At 39.3% G+C, this 17648-nt stretch overlaps 1 protein-coding gene across 3 annotated transcripts in view; it reads left to right on the top strand.

Moving 5' to 3' along the window:
* Window positions 1-17648, top strand: part of slc39a11 (solute carrier family 39, member 11) — a 121043-nt gene that overhangs the window by 57659 nt on the left and 45736 nt on the right. For 2 of the 3 annotated variants that reach the window (XM_083557171.1, XM_083557172.1), the window contains exon 5: window positions 10232-10370. In XM_083557171.1, the coding sequence (XP_083413297.1) occupies window positions 10232-10370 (139 nt within the window). The remainder of the gene's footprint in view (window positions 1-10231; window positions 10371-17648) is intronic. The other variant, XM_083557173.1, reaches the window with a different exon arrangement.

Here is a 17648-nt window from a genome sequence, read left to right as displayed (position 1 = left end):
GCTCAGATACAACCTTGTTCCTAAAACTTCTGTAAGTCAGGAGATCGGTATTAAGTTTAGATCTTAAAGATGTTTTCAGAGCTAAATCTCATTTTTTCATAAGGTTACGTATTTCATTATTTATCCAGGGCACCGTGAAATCTTTTTGTTTAGGTTTTATTTGCTTTGTAAATTTTTCCATTAGATTTGTAATAGATGTGGTCATAGAATTACAACACTCCTCTACATCATCTAGTGTCATAATTAGTTCCCAGTTTATATTTTTAAGCTCTCTTTCAAATTGCATAATTCTACTTTTAGGAATAATAAACTGTATTTTTTCATGAACAGGTTTACCAAAGTACTGCAGGCGCTTCTTCGTCAGTTTCCTAACAGTCAGTCATGTTGTGGTCCGAGAGTCCAGTAATCAAATTATAAATCTTTATTATTCGTTCAGGTCTATTTGTAAATGCTAAATCAATGAGGGTCTTGGTGTGGCTTGTTATTCTTGTGGGTCCTACAATTTTTTGTCGATAGTTGTATTTTGTCATAAGTGCTTTGAGTTTATGTTTACAGTTTTTATCAGACCAGTTAATATTATAGTCACCATACCATACTGTCTCTCTATAAAAGTCCAGTTGTTTAACTATAACATTTAATTCATCATAAAACTTAACATTATGAGAAGGTGGATTATAGAGGACAGATATATTAAAATTCATAGTAGGCGAAAGGATTACATTTAGGGTTAAACATTCCAGGGGGGTATTTAGTTCAATTAAGTGACATTTAAAATAGTCTTTGATGTATATTAATACTCCACCCCCTTGCCTGTTATTCTGTCCTTTCTAAAACACTGATACCCAGCAGTGTTAATCATATTAGTTGGAATGTTACTCTGAAGCCACGATTCTGTTAAACAGAGGTAATCCAAGTTTGAATCCAGAAGAAGTGCTGAGACCTGATCACGTTTAGGGATCAGGCTGCGTATGTTTAACTGCCCGCCTAATATTCCCTTAGGTTTGCACTTAACATCCCAAAGCACCCGGGCATGATTAACAGATTGAAAGAGTGGATAATTCTTATTTTTCTGTGCAGCACGACTTTCTGAGCCACCCAAGCGTGTTTGTAGTATGTTGATTGTTTCCCCAGATTCACAAAGGTTTACACGCTCCGCTGTAACTAACGCCGCTGCTCTGTCACCCGGCCGAATGCGAAAACTCTCACCGGACCCAACACCCGTAGAATCCCCCGGCCCAGTCCTCTGATGGGTATCTGTCAGGCAGGGTGACTCACCTGTGTGTACACGGCCTGATGTCCTCATACGGGGCTCGGATGCACTCCACTTCCCTGCATGACGCTGCTCCGGCAGCTCCTGGCACTAAGTCAACATTTCCTCCAGCTCCACCGCGTGAGGCGCTGATGCAATCAGGGGCGGTATCACCTGCGCGTATTCACCTGGGTCAGGCGTTACCTCCACAGAGCTAGCCCGGCGATCAATCATGGGGCCTGGGTTCAGATGCACATCTCCAGCCAAAAGTATCAGCACCATTATTACTTTGGATGCGTGCGCTCTATCTTGACGTAATATTGACCTGATAGCGCTGTTTATGTCATTCTTGCACAGACTTTTAAATGCCCAGATAAATTGAAGAATGGCATGTCCATGTCCAAAATAATAAAGTTTAGTGTGTTCAACATCATTCGGACCAACCAAATTGCCCTTATTATGCACAGAAAAGTTGTAGATCCAAGCATTTAATAGCATTAAAAAAAACCTGTAAAATACAAAGGGCATGAGTGGAGCCCAACGACCCACTCCTGCCTTCAGCAGCCATCTTCCCCAATCCGATGTGGCGACCCCTAACGGGAGAAGCCGAAAGAAAATAAAAAAGTCCCTACTTACCATATCCATGCATACAAACACACACACACACACACACACACACACACACACACACACACACACGCACATATATATATATATATATATATATATATATATATATATATATATATATATATATATATATATATATATATATATATATATATATATATATATAGTGAGGAAAATAAGTATTTGAACACCCTGCTATTTTGCAAGTTCTCCCACTTAGAAATCATGGAGGGATCTGAAATTGTCATCGTAGGTGCATGTCCACTGTGAGAGACATAATCTAAGAAATAAATTCCAGAAATCACAATGTATGATTTTTTTAACTATTTATTTGTATGATACAGCTGCAAATAAGTATTTGAACACCTGAGAAAGTCAATGTTAATATTTGGTACAGTAGCCTTTGTTTGCAATTACAGAGGTCAAACGTTTCCTGTAGTTTTTCACCAGGTTTGCACACACTGCAGGAGGGATTTTGGCCCACTCCTCCACACAGATCTTCTCTAGATCAGTCAGGTTTCTGGCCTGTCGCTGAGAAACACGGAGTTTGAGCTCCCTCCAAAGATTATCTATTGGGTTTAGGTCTGGAGACTGGTTAGGCCACGCCAGAACCTTGATATGCTTCTTACAGAGCCACTCCTCGGTTATCCTGGCTGTGTGCTTCGGGTCATTGTCATGTTGGAAGACCCAGCCTCGACCCATCTTCAATGCTCTAACTGAGGGAAGGAGGTTGTTACCCAAAATCTCGCAATACATGGCCCCGGTCATCCTCTCCTTAATACAGTGCAGTCGCCCTGTCCCGTGTGCAGAAAAACACCCCCAAAGCATGATGCTACCACCCCCATGCTTCACAGTAGGGATGGTGTTCTTGGGATGGTACTCATTATTCTTCTTCCTCCAAACACGTTTAGTGGAATTATGACCCAAATGTTCTATTTTGGTCTCATCTGACCACATGACTTTCTCCCATGACTCCTCTGGATCATCCAAATGGTCATTGGCAAACTTAAGACGTGCCTGGACATGTGCTGGTTTGAGCATGGGAACCTTCTGTGCCATGCATGATTTCAAACCATGACATCTTAGTGTATTACCAACAGTAACCTTGGAAACGGTGGTCCCAGCTCTTTTCAGGTCATTGACCAGCTCCTCCCGTGTAGTTCTGGGCTGATTTCTCACCTTCCTTAGGATCAGTGAGACCCCACGAGGTGAGATCTTGCATAGAGCCCCAGTCCGAGGGAGATTGACAGTCATGTTTAGCTTCTTCCATTTTCTAATGATTGCTCCAACAGTGGACCTTTTTTCACCAAGCTGCTTGGCAATTTCCCCGTAGCCCTTTCCAGCCTCGTGGAGGTGTAAAATTTTGTCTCTAGTGTCTTTGGACAGCTCTTTGGTCTTGGGCATGTTAGTAGTTGGATTCTTACTGATTGTATGGGGTGGACAGGTGTCTTTATGCAGCTAACGACCTCAAACAGGTGCATCTAATTTAGGATAATAAATGTAGTGCAGGTGGACATTTTAAAGGCAGACTAACAGGTCTTTGAGGGTCAGAATTAGCTGATAGACAGGTGTTCAAATACTTATTTGCAGCTGTATCATACAAATAAATAGTTTAAAAATCATATATTGTGATTTCTGGATTTTTTTTTAGATTATGTCTCTCACAGTGGACATGCACCTACGATGACAATTTCAGACCCCTCCATGATTTCTAAGTGGGAGAACTTGCAAAATAGCAGGGTGTTCAAATACTTATTTTCCTTACTGTGTATATATATATATATATATATATATACACATACACACACACTGAATGAGCAATTGCTCACAGCCACACTTTAAAATCCACTGGAACGTTATCCTAGAAGAGTAAATGGTGTTTTTCAGTTGAGAAAATGTTAAAATGCCAATGATAAATATTTCAGGAACATGTGCTGTTCATTTTTGTGCTTAAAACCAGAAAATGTTTGATTTGTGGCCTAAAGAATAATGTTATATACACAAACTGAAAGTTAGAGTGGACTGCACTTGTGAGATTGCAGGACATGTAGCTTTCTACATGTCACAAGAAATCACACGTATCTGTGTGTTAGCCAGTCGCTGTTGATTAGCCCTGGATTTGTCTATCTATGTACTAGTCGAATATCTGTTAATTATTTGTGCATTAGTCATGTATTTGTGTGTATCTATTAGCCATGTATCTGTTTATAGTGTCTGTTAGCAGTGTATCATGGTTTGAAATGCATTGGTGTCTCTGAGGTTATTTTCACTTCAGTTTCACAGTTGTTGGTTATAGATTCTCTGGCATGTATAATGTGGTCTTAATTAGCTTACAGTACGATGTTGCTTGTGCATATTTTCTCAACCTTTAACTGAAGACTGTACAAATCTAGAGAAATAATTGTAAATTGTGAGACTAATGAGACGTGTGAGGATGACCTTCAATGAGACGATGCCCCTTGGTGGAGGTTAAAAGGAACATTGAGGATACTCAGCGCTGTTCTGTGCTGTGCTACTTTTTTGTACCCGCTGTCACACAGAGCACATTCTCACCCTGTACAAGCACTATTATACAAGCACTATTATACAGCCATGGCAGATTTGCATTTTAATCATGCTTTTAGGTAATGAATTTCAGCTGCTCCAAAATAACACATTCCATCATGGTGAATGGACATAACTGCCATTCTGTGGAAGCTGTTGCTTTGGACACATAATTCCTGTCATGCTTTTAATCCAATTTATGTTGTAGGCATTTCAATTAGGCAGGAAACTCTACAGGAGAATAAAGATTTAGAAAGTGGATACATTTAGACTCCACTAGATAATAATGAGTTAATAAATGATGGACAGTGAAATTATACCTTTCCTTATTTTAAAAAATTACATGCTGAAATGTTTTGGACCATCAATTGGGATCAGTGTTTACTTTTGTGATCATGACTCTTTATTCTGTCATGTTCTTTGGTCTTTGTATTGGTTTTTAGCATGAATTATAACCATAATATAGGCTGCTTTTTATTCAACGTTACATAACTGTTATAGTCTGCTCCCACAGCGATAAGCATCATTTCTGATAGTGTGGGCTTTTTGTTATAGCAATGTTCCTCACAAGTGTGTACTAATTCATAGTGAGGGATGGAACAGTGTCCAGCAGGGTGCAGTTTTTTCTCTCCCAGCATCTGTTCAGCTTTAACTGCCTTCATTAAACGTTGTCTAATTCTACAGTAGTATTCAATTATTTTAATAACATCACTGTTTAGTCCAGAAATGCCTTGATTGTTCACTTCCTGCAGTTTGTTTTGTTAAAAAAGAAATACTGTGTTAAACACATATTTGGTTAAATTGAATACAATTCATAATTTGGTGAAAAAATAAGCATCAATATGGTATTAGTCATTAGTTAGTGTTTGAATTGACATTGAAGACAATAATATATAATTATATCACTTTTTGGAAGCAATTCTTTTAGAACCAGTCAAAAAACACCTGTATATAAAAATAAACAGCAATAGAAATGCAGGATGATCCCAGCATTAAGATGGTTCGTCTTGCGATGTTTCCGTCTTTCGATGACTATAGCAATGCGACAGAATTGTAAAAATATTTCAAATTTTGCGAGTCGTGCAAACGTAGCAGCGCATAATCCACCCTCCACTCGTGAAACGGTGCTCATCCATGTGCTTGCTGCCAAATAAATATATACTGTATAGTTTAATTGCTGTATAGTTATAAATTGCTCTGTTTTGTAAAATTATTTAGGTTCCCTAGGACATGTCTGGACTGGTGTGTGTGTGTGTGTGTGTATATATATATATATATATATATATATATATATATATATATATATATATATATATATATATATATATATATATATACTGGTTAATCCTGGTCTCCTGATATTGATATGAATGTTTAATACTACAGTATGCATGTGTTGACATTTAAGACACTTCTACTCTGTAAATAATACTGAAACACACTGTTTGACACACACGCGGGCGCACACACACACACACACACACACACACACACACACACACACACACACACACACACACACACACACACTGAGAGAGCATTCTCTTTTGTCTTTTCCATAAAAATACCAAATTAATATTATATATAAATGAATTTGTATTTGATCTCGTACCAAGCAGCAAGACTTCTAACTCCCACAGACACAAATTAGTTCTGTCCTTTACAGAAAGATCTCATAATCACTCATTATGTGTATAAAAGACACCCGTCACAACTTCTTTCATATAAACCTCTCCACCATTGTTGGTGCGATAATTCAAGAATGGAAGAAATACAAGATAATTCAATCACCATCGATCTGGAGCTCCATGCAAAATCTCACCTCATGGGGTGAGGATGATTCTGAGAAAGGTGAGGGATCAGCCCAGCGTTACACGGAAGGAGTAATTTGTTAATGATTTCAAGGCAGCTGGGAACACAGTCACTAAGAACACCATTGGTAACACACCAATGTCCCTCTGTTCAAGCATGCACATGAACAGGTCTGTCTGAAATTTGCCAACGAACACCTGAATAATTCAGAGAAGGCTTGAGAGAATGTGATGTGGTCAGATGGGACCAAAATTCAGCTCTTTGGGCATCAACTCGACTTGCTGTGTTTGGAGGCAGAGAAATGCTGAATATGACCCCAAGAACACCATCGCCACTGTCAAACATGGAGGAGGAAACATTCTGCTTTGGGGCTGTTTCTCTGCTAAGGGTACAGGAAGACTTCACCACATGAACAGGGCCATGCACTGTAGAATCTTGGATGAGAACCTGCATGTCAATGACCCAAAACATATGGCCAATGCAACAAGCTGATGGTCTTGTAGCATAATGAGATAATGAGTTGAACACTTTTCTAAAGGGACAGAATTAATTTGGGTCTGATGGAGTCAGAATTCTTGCTGAATTGGTACAGGATTAAACACCTATTTCACTCGATCAAATACAAATTAATTTATAATATTTCTTTAATGTTTTTTATGGATTTTTTTTTTTATATTCTGTCTCTCTTTTAAAATAAACCTAATAAATTCTTGACTGTTCATTTCTTTGTAAAATCAGCAGTGCATCAAATAATTCATCTAAGAAAGGGGCGTATTTACAGGGGCTTATTGAAAGTTCATTTGGTATTACATTAAACATGGAATGAATAAGCTTTGTGTGTGTGTGTGTGTGTGTGTGTGTGTGTGTGTGTGTGTGTGTGTGTGTGTATGGGGGGGGGGGGGGGGTCATTATAGTGCTGTGGTAAAGCAAATGTAATGTAATATATAATTGTGTTTAATACAAGTGAAAGGCATCGCTGACAGATAAATTATTTATTTCAATGTGAACAGCTTTCTGTATGTTTGATGTCAAATCCTAATTCAGCTCCAATACTCAGTGCTCTGCTGGGATCAAACTCAATGCAATATTTATGCTTCAATGGGGACCTAATTCATCGGGCTTTGATCATCCAGTGCTCCAGGTAACAGATGCTGGATTGAATTGAGGCAAAGCATAGAATAGCAATGTTCGGCAGCGGTGTGGCTGGAACAGTGCAGAGTCTCTTATCTCTGCTTACATTAGCGTAACTATAACACGAGTATTGTGAATATGTTCAACTGGAGGTGTGCTGGTAAAAAAAAAAAAAAAAGCAGGAACATAAAAGACTAAGCAGGAGCAAGCAGGCTGAGGAAGTGCTTTCATCATTTTTCTAGGCAACAAATTACAGCACTGTAAGTTACAAAAGCTTAAAATAAATGTTTTTTTTCCTTCTAATAAATACAGTCAACTAGCATTTCAGATTTAAGGAGACTCAAGGGAGACTGATTGCTGATGTTTAATGATACGCTTCTGGTGATGAGACAGAGAGAGGAGGAGAGAGGCCCATTTCCTGTGGTTTCTTCTTGTGCCACATATTTCCTGGGAGAAAATGGCCCATTATTTTCTTTTCTTAATTGTTAAGTGGAAAACCCTGGAAATCTAACACTTTCTAAATCTAACAGATAAAAACTACTTTTTTATGAACATTAATTAGAATTGTTTTAAACCCATTAATTAAAATGCTTAATAACAATCCAAGTCGAACTTGCTGAACAATAAGGCAGTACTTTTTTTATATTTTTGTTATGTTACAGCCTCATTCCAAAATGGAATAAATTCATGATTTTCTTGAAAATCCTACAAACAATACCCATGATAACAACGGGAAAGAAGTTTGTTTGAAATCTTTGCAAATTTAAAAAAAAAAAAAAAAAAAAAAGAATCACATGTACATAAATATTCACAGCTTTTGCTCAATACTTTGTTAAAGCTCCTTTGGTGTCAATTACAGCCTCAAGTCTAGAAGCCACTTCTTGACTAAATATTTTGCCTAAAATCTACCGAGCTGTGTGTATTTTCAGATATCGTTCAGTAGCCACTTCAGTAATAAATCTGTGTAGTGTATTCTAAAGTGAAGGGCTGTTATTTTATACCATTTCTATTTGATTCACTCACTGCTGAGGATAGCAAACATGTAGAACCTAAAGCTTGAACATCCTAAAAACATTATTTCTGAGTCATTATTTATTATGGCTAAGAGAATGTACATTACAGAAAAGCTAAAATAAGAAAGAAATTCTACTGAAGACCCATTCAACACTGTGTGACTGTATAGCATACAGTAACATGGAAGAGTAATGCATGAAGGAGTGAACCTAGCAGTTGAATTAGCGCGTGTGTGTGTGTGTGTGTGTGTGTGTGTGTGTGTGTGTGTGTGTGTGTACATGAGAGATTACTAAATTCCTTGATAATTCCCTGATGACATTCTATAACCTGATAATGATATTGGTAATCAGGATGCATTTATTTATTGACTTTTGTGCATTTCTGTCGATATGGATAAGGGCATCTGCCAAATCCTGTCAATGTAGTAATGCCTCATAACCTCAACACATCGTGTCATGCAAAAAAGGATGTGTCCTCTTTTAAATTTCCTTCTAATGTAGATTCAGGAAGCTTTTCTTTGTCATCTCTGTTAAAATCTAAATCAATATACACTATATGCATATATACACTATATATACTTTTCCAAGTACATGGACACCAGAGACAGCTGTGTAACCGCCAGATGCTGTTACGGTACAGAAATCATGCAACAACAAATCTGCATGATGATGTACTTATACCCTTCGCAACCTCGGCTTGCTGCGATTTCGTCTACAAAGACCAGGCCCCCAGCCCTTGGTGTCGCCTGGTTTACACTTAAGTACGAATGCTGTTTATAGACTTCAGTTCAGCATTCAACACAATCATTCCTCAGCACCTGATTGAGAAGCTAAGCCTACAGGGCCTAAACATCTCCCTCTGCAACTGGATCATGAGAGGAGGTGAAACAGTTAACAGCCTGGCCTGAATGTTGATAAAACCAAAGAGATGGTTGTTGACTTCAGGAGAGCACAGACCGGCCATTCTCCACTGGCAAAACCGATCCTCCGTGGAAGTCTAAAAAGCACCAAATTTATTGGTGTAAATCTGGTGGAGAACTTAACCTGGTCACTCAACACCAGCTTGATCACCAAGAAAGCCCAGCAGCATCTCCTCTTTTTGAGAAGGCTGAGGAAAGCCCATCTCCCTCCCCCCATCCTAACCATGTTCTACAGAGGGATGATTGAAAGCATTGGATAGAGAGGATAGTGAGGACAGCAGAGAAGATCATCGTAGTCACTCTCTTCTCAAGGGCGTCTAAATGCCACAAATGTAAATGTAAATGTTGACTTGACTTGGAGAAAAGTACTGAGACATCTGGCCTTTCTTGCCATGTATGGGTCTTCTCCAAACTGTTACCACAAAGCTAAAGGGACACAGTTGTATAGGACTTATTTGATTGCGATATAATAAAATTTTGCATTCACTTGAACTTGGAAACCCAAACCTGTTCCAGGATGCCAATGCCCTTGTGTACAAAATCAGCTCCATGAAGATCTGGTTTACATGGTTTGGTGGGCAAGATCTTGAGTTTCCTGCTACTGAGCTCTGATCTGAACGCTGACTGCACCCCAGGCCTCCTTACCTACATCAGTACCTGACTTTACTAACACCCTTGTGGCTGATGAACACAAATGTCCCCAAGCACACTCCAAAATCTAGTGGAACATCTTCCCAGAAGAGTGGGACTGAATGAGGAATTTGATGCTCAAAAAGCACATACTATACTTATGACCAGGTGTCCGCAAACTTTTGGTAATATAGTGATTATCTAAATCTATGTCTATATCTGATATATCTATATTCTATGAAGTTGTTTTCTGACAATGTTTTTTTTTATATAAAAATAAATGTAATGTTTTTTCCCCTCAGGGTGTTGAGACAGACCCCCACTTGGCGTTGACCCTGCCACCTGATGCCAAACCAGCAAAAGCGAAAGTGGAGGACCCTGTCGCCTCACCCACAGCTGAGGAAATGTCAATCAGGATAGGTAGAGGAGGAGCTCATTCAGGCAAGCTTCCTTTCATACACCCATCTTCTACCATCTTAGCTAATTCTTAACGCACAAAACTCTTTATTCCTCATTGCTGTTCTCTGATGGCTTTCAGTACGGGTGCGGCTGCGGTGATTATACATGTATATCTGGTCGAATTTTTTCAATCAGTCTTTTCTCTACTGGCTTTTTTACTTCACTATTAGGTTTTTTTCTCTCATTTTACTGAAGCACTCGATTAACCACAAGCTCTCTACACCTGCTACTTTCTGCAGTGTGATATTCCATGTGCTGTTCAGGACACTTGAGAATCTCACGTTAAATTGTTGTAAACGTAGAACAGAGATTTCTGTGATGTTTCCAACAGGACAAATGGATTAAAAAGGTTGTAAACAAAGTATAAGACTTAACTATTATTTAAATGCAATGAGAACCAATATAGATATATGATTTGTACTTAATATGTATTGTCATATTGTACATTATAATTGTGAAACGACGAAACAGTTGGACAGAAAACGTGTGTCATATAATCATAACATAATTGTTTTTGTAAGCACAGTTTTATCAGGATCAAAGTGACACTGCAGCATTTGTGCCAGTGATCATATGTTTCCCTTCATTAATTATTTATAAAGTCCCTGATTTAACTGCATTCACAGGACATGAATTTATTTCCTCAAAATGAATAAAAAATACAAAATAGCTTTAAAACCTCCTGATTAAAGACTTAGGGGGGTGGGAGCTAAGTGGTTAAGGCATTTGACTTTGGATCAGACGGTTATAAGTTAAAATCCCAGCCACACCAAGCTACCACTTCTGGGGCCCCTGAGCAAGGCCCTTAACCCCATATCTGCTCAGTTGTATGAACAAGATAAAAGTCGCTCTGGATAAAGGCGTTAGCCAAAGGCGATAAATGTTATTTTTTTGTAAAGTAAAAAGCATAAAGTAAAGTTTCCTACTTCATATTTATTTATTAAAATCCTTAGAGGGGACATAACACACACGGTTTCAGCCAATTTCATGTTAATCTTGAGTACCTATAGAATAGTATTGCATACTTCGTTGCTCAGAAGAGTCTTTCATTTTATAGGAGTTATAAAAATACATATTTGCTTCTCTCACATCTTTTGTGTATCGATCGTTTGCATGTTGTGACATCGCTATAAATAAAACAGGAACAAAAACTTTATAGTCTTAAATGAACTATGGCTAACAGTCAGATCCAGAAACGGATCCTGAGTCTGAAATTGAACATTGTGCCCTAAAAAAACAAACTGCATCCACAATGCTGGGTTCGTATGAAAGTTGAATACGGTTCTCCTTCCCTCACCTCCAAAAACACACTTCTTTCTACTCGAGTGAGTTCTGTGGAGCATTGCTGATCTTTTAAATTTGGCCATGTTTAGCATGAATCCAACTTTTATCAGTGTAAATAATAATAATGCATAACATTGTTTTAGACCCTACCTTTAATAAGGACACACACTGCATGCATTTTATTCTAAAAAAGAAAAAAAAAGTCTGTGATTAATATTTTAGAAAAGCGACTTTGTGTCAGTGTGAATGTATCTAAATGCTGAACACAACCTGAACTCTAAGATTCTTTAGATGGAGTACTCTATTGCTGCTTGCCCTGGTTTGTATTTTTTTCTCCTGCATCTGTGCTGGTGATTATGGTGCCTTTGGGGATAAACGTTCCTTTCCTTTCCTCATTTTAATTTGGGTTTGTCTTCCTGTAGCCATCAGAGACATCATTCTACTTTAACAATAAAATGGTAATTTATTTTTTTTAAAAAGGTGCTGATGGTGGAAATGTGGTATATGGATGGTTAGTTTTGCCTCTTATAATTCTGTATTACAGCATTATCACTTATTTTACTTATCATTACTTAGAAATTAAAACTCATCACCACTCGATTTAGCAACAGATTTCTTGTTGTTATAGAAAAACAAGAGTGTATTTGTAAACATAAACACAACACTTAATACCACAGACGTATAATTATGCCTTATTTGCTTTGAGAATGTTGATGGAGAAGTATAGAGAAGGTCAGAAGGAGTTGCATTGTGTGTTTGTGGATTTAGAAAAAGCGTACAACAGGTGCCGAGAGAGGAGTTGTGGCATTGTATGAGGAAGTCAGGTGTGGTAGAAAAGTATGTGAGGGTGGTACAGGACATGTATGAGGACAGTGTGACAGCAGTGAAGTGTGCAGTAGGAACGACAGACTGGTTCAAGGTGGAGGTTGGACTGCATCAAGGTTCGGCTCTGAGCCCTTTTTTGTTTGTAGTGGTGATGGACAGGTTGACGGACGAGGCCAGACAAGAGTCTCCATGGACTATGATGTTTGTGGATGATATTGAGAGTAGGGAGCAGGTTAAGAAGAACCTGGATAGGTGGATATATGCGCTGGAGAGAAGGGAAATGAAAGTCAGTAGGAGTAAGACAGAGTACATGTGTGTAAATAAGAGGGAGGGCAGTGGAGTGGTGCGGTTGCAGGGAGAAGAGGTGGTGAAGGTGGAGGAGTTCAGGTACCTGGGGTCAACAGTGAAAAAGGAGGTGGAGCTGGAGGTAGCAGAGCTGAAGATGTTGAGGTTTTCGTTGAGAGTGATGACGATGGACAGGATTAGAAATGAGTTTATTAGAGGGACAGCGCATGTAGGACGTTTTGGAGACAAGGTGAGGGAGGCGAGATTGAGATGGTTTGGACATGTGCAGAGGAGGGACATGGGGTATATCAGTAGGAGAATGCTGAGGATGGATCCACCAGGAAGGAGGAAAAGAGGAAGGTCAAGGAGGAGGTTTATGTATGTGGTAAAGGGAAAACATGCAGGTGGTTTTTTTAAGAGAGGCCGATGCAGAGGACAGGGGGGTATGGAGACAGATGATCCACTATGGCGACCCCTAATGGGAGAAGCCGAAACAAAAAGAAGAAGTAAAAACACAATGTTGTGCAAAAACTGCAAGAGCAGCAATCACGAGGTGCAGAACAGCATTTAAACATATGTATAATATGATTATAACATACAGTAAAACCCCGTTGTACGAGCAACCTATTGTACGGGCAAATGGAGATACGAGCGACCTCGCTCGCAAAATTTTACCCTATTTCACGAGCAAATTTCGAAGGCACGAGCAAACCCACGCTGCTGGTTCCCCCGTTTTCGGCAGAGGGTCGCATCAGTCGCTTAGTTGATGACGTATCACTCGGTCGCTTTGGTTGTTCAGTGCAGCAAAAACATAACTTTTTTTTAGTTTTATATTTTTTATTTCACTAGAAATCTTGAAAAATCTCTCCCAAGAAAATCAGTGATGGTTCTGTGAAAACGAAAGTAAATAGAATTACCATGGAAACAGAGGAGGTTATGAGCGTGGTGCACGTCTCACACTCGCAATCAACCACTACCACATGAGTAAGTGTTAAATTATGTTTACATTACGGTAATTTGCTGTGTATTTGTACTTATACTTATACTTTTTAAGTGCAGAAATAAGCGATCGAATAAGATCTCGGAATAAATCACTTTTACATTCATTCCTATGGGGAAAATCAGTTCGAACGTATGAGCAAATGGACCTACGAGCAATTTTCAAGAACGAATTATGCTCGGCCAACGGGGTTTTACTGTAATTATGGGTGGTGCTGAAGGCATGGCTGTGTATGAATTGAAATTAATATTGTGTGTGTTTGAGTTCAGGTTGTAACAGTTCAGTAACACACAGTTGTGTGTGTGTTTGTTTGTGTGTGTGTGAGAGTTTGTTACAGTTCAGTTGTGTGTTGAGGAGCCTGATGGCTTGAGGGAATAAACCGCTGCACAGTCTCGAATGCTCTGGAACCTCTTTCCTGATTGTGAGGGGTGTGTGGATCATCCACAATTGAGAGGTTTGAGACAGCGTGGGAGGCAGTATAGTAGAACCACCGTCCCTTTTAAATTTTAGCCTACGAGATTCGTATGATTCGTATTCTGAATTTCTTTGCGTAAACCGAAACAAATATTTTCATGAATTTTGATTCGTATTCTGAATTATACATATTCGGGGGCATTCGTATTCAAATACGAATATGTATATATATATATATATATATATATATATATATATATATATATATATATATATATATATATATATATATATATATATATATATACAACTGTATATATGTGTATATACACTCACCGGCCACTTTATTAGATACACCTGTCCAACTGCTCGTTAATGCAAATTTCTAATCAGCAAATCACATGGCAGCAACTCAATGCATTTAGGCATGTAGACATGGTCAAGATGATCTGCTGCAGTTCAAACTGAGCGTCCGAATGGGGAAGAAAGGTGATTTAAGTGACTTTGAACGTGGCATGATTGTTGGTGCCAGACGGGCTGGTCTGAGTATTTCAGAAACTGCTGATCTTCTGGGATTTTCACGCACAACCATCTCTAGGGTTTACAGAGAATGGTCCGAAAAAGAGAAAATATCCAGTGAGCGGCAGTTCTGTGGGCGCAAATGCCTTGTTGATGCCAGAGGTCAGAGGAGAATGGCCAGACTGGTTCGAGCTGATAGAAAGGCAACAGTAACTCAAATAACCACTCGTTACAACCGAGGTATGCAAAAGAGCATCTCTGAACTCACAACACGTCGAACCTTGAGGCGAATGGGCTACAGAAGCAGAAGACCACTCCTGACAGCTAAGAACAGGAAACTGAGGCTACAGTTCACACAGGCTCACCAAAATTGGACAATAGAAGATTGGAAAAACGTTGCCTGGTCTGATATGAGTCTCGATTTCTGCTGCGACATTCGGATGGTAGGGTCAGAATTTGGCGTCAAGAACATGAAAGCATGGATCCATCCTGCCTTATATAATCGGTTCAGGCTGGTGGTGGTGGTGTAATGGTGTGCGGGATATTTTCTTAGCACACTTTGGGCCCATTAGTACCAATTGAGCATCGTGTCAATGCCACAGCCTACCTGAGTATTGTTGCTGACCATGTCCATCCCTTAATGACCACAGTGTACCCATCTTCTGATGGCTACTTCCAGCAGGATAACGCGCCATGTCATAAAGCGCGAATCATCTCAGACTGGTTTCTTGAACATGACAATAAGTTCACTGTACTCAAATGGCCTCCACAGTCACCAAATCTCAATCCAATAGAGCACCTTTGGGATGTGGTGGAATCTGCAGCAACCGCGTGATGCTATCATGTCAATATGGACCAAAATGAGGAATGTTTCTAGTACCTTGTTGAATCTATGCCATGAAGGATTAAGGCAGTTCTGAAGGCAAAAGGGGGTTCAACCTGGTACTAGTAAGGTGTACCTAATAAAGTGGCCGGTGAGTGTGTGTTTTTTATATATATATATATATATATATATATATATATATATATATATATATATATTCTATAGAACCTATAGGATTATCCTCAGGCAATATATCCTGTTTCTAAAAATGCTTGGCGACTTGGTAAAATCAGTGGTGGGCCACGCATTTGGTACCTGGGCCTTCAGTGGAGACGTACCCAACTTAATCTACCTCTTAATATCACCACTATCACATTGCGATTACAGAAACCATCAATACAATACAAAAACGCAATATAATAACGTGTGGCATTACACAGAGAGAGAGGCATTTCACATATGGAGGCTGAATACCTTTTTACTAAAGCAAGAAACCCAGTTTAGACTCCACACTACAGCTCTACAGCTCACTAAAGCTCTACACTACATCCACAACTGTGCCACCAACATCATCTGGAGCAGTTCAGAATCAATATTTGTCTAATAACATGACAAAAACATTACACTGTAAATAAAATCCAACCTACTCACCAGAGATGCAGACTCATAATGTACACTGCTCCTCAGAGGCTGTAATCCAGTGGTTCCGCTCGTATTCACTGTTCTGGAAGTGGAGAACAGACCCTTTCTCTGGGTTGGCCGTCCTCTCCTCACGATCTCCAACCTTTTTTCTAAATGTTTTTTTTTTTTAAGTTTATCAGAGACCAAATCAATTTCTCTTCCTCCGTAGGCATAAAAAAAGTCTAACTCAGATGTATTAATGTGTGTAGAGCTACAGACGTGTTTTGCCCATCGAACTTGGCTGTAACATTTTCCCTCTGACCAACCAATCAGAGGACGGAAAAATGCTGACTCTATTCTGGGCCAGCTAGCTGCCATGTGAGGCGAATATGAAATCTGATTGGTTAAAAAAACAGACCCATTGCTAATATTCTTTATGGCCAAAGAGACAGCAGTACAGACTTTGAAGGCCCTGGGCAGATTAGATTGACATGGCAGCACAAAGAGGCTGAAATCTGATCGGACAAAAAATCTAACATCCACATACACGTACTGGAAACAGTGCAGCCAAGAGAAACACTACAAAATTAAGAGAATAAACTGTTGGGAATAAATTAATACAATTTCATGGAACAAATATTAGAATTTAGGTTGTAAATGTAGGCCAGTGCTTCTGATAGTGTTTAGGCAGAGAAGGCTTTGCTTGCCCTGACCGCCCACCACTAGGTAAAATAGGTGTGGTAACTTGGTGCTTAAGGCATTGGACTTTGGATCCGAAAGTCATGAGTTAAAATCCCAGCCACACCAAGCTGCCACGTCTGAGACCCTGAGCTGCTCAGTTGTATAAATAAGATGAACGGAAGTCGCTTTGGTTGGTCATGACTTGGAAAGAGCTATTACAGAACTTTTTACTGTATATTTGATCTATTATTGTTATTATGCGCTCTCACCGCTGCGGCCCGGGTTCGATCCCGGTCAGGGAACCAACCCCAGCCATTAGGGTTGCACAAGCCTTAGTGCCGATCCCAAGCCCGGATAAACAGGGAGGGTTGCGTTAGGAAGGGCATCTAGCGTAAATACATGTGCCAAATCAAACAAATGCGGATGGTCCGCTGTGGCGACCCCTAACGGGATAAGCCGAAATAAATTTTATTAATGCTGGTAAGGGGACTACTGTTAATAGCTGCTGTAACATGAGTGAGAACCATTATTTCCACAGTATGACAATTAATTTTTATTTCTAGAGCAGCTTTTAACAATGGACATTGTCTCAAATCAGCTTTACAGAGATAAAGCGGTAATAAAATTATCTATCTGATTGTTCCTTATATAAGTTTATCGCTAATGAGACATGCTGTTGGGAAAGTGATGATTAATTTAGCAGCTGAAAATTAAATCATATCATGTTAAATGCATGATTACCAGTGCTAGTAGCCATCTTTGTTCATGACTGTGTGTGTGTGTGTGTGTGTGTGTGTGTGGGGGGGGG

Source organism: Silurus aristotelis (assembly GCF_946808225.1).
Source record: "Silurus aristotelis genome assembly, chromosome: 12".
Lineage (NCBI taxonomy): Eukaryota > Metazoa > Chordata > Actinopteri > Siluriformes > Siluridae > Silurus > Silurus aristotelis.
The sequence above is the reverse complement of the archived record's forward strand: the minus strand, read 5'-3'. Positions and strand labels throughout refer to the sequence as shown.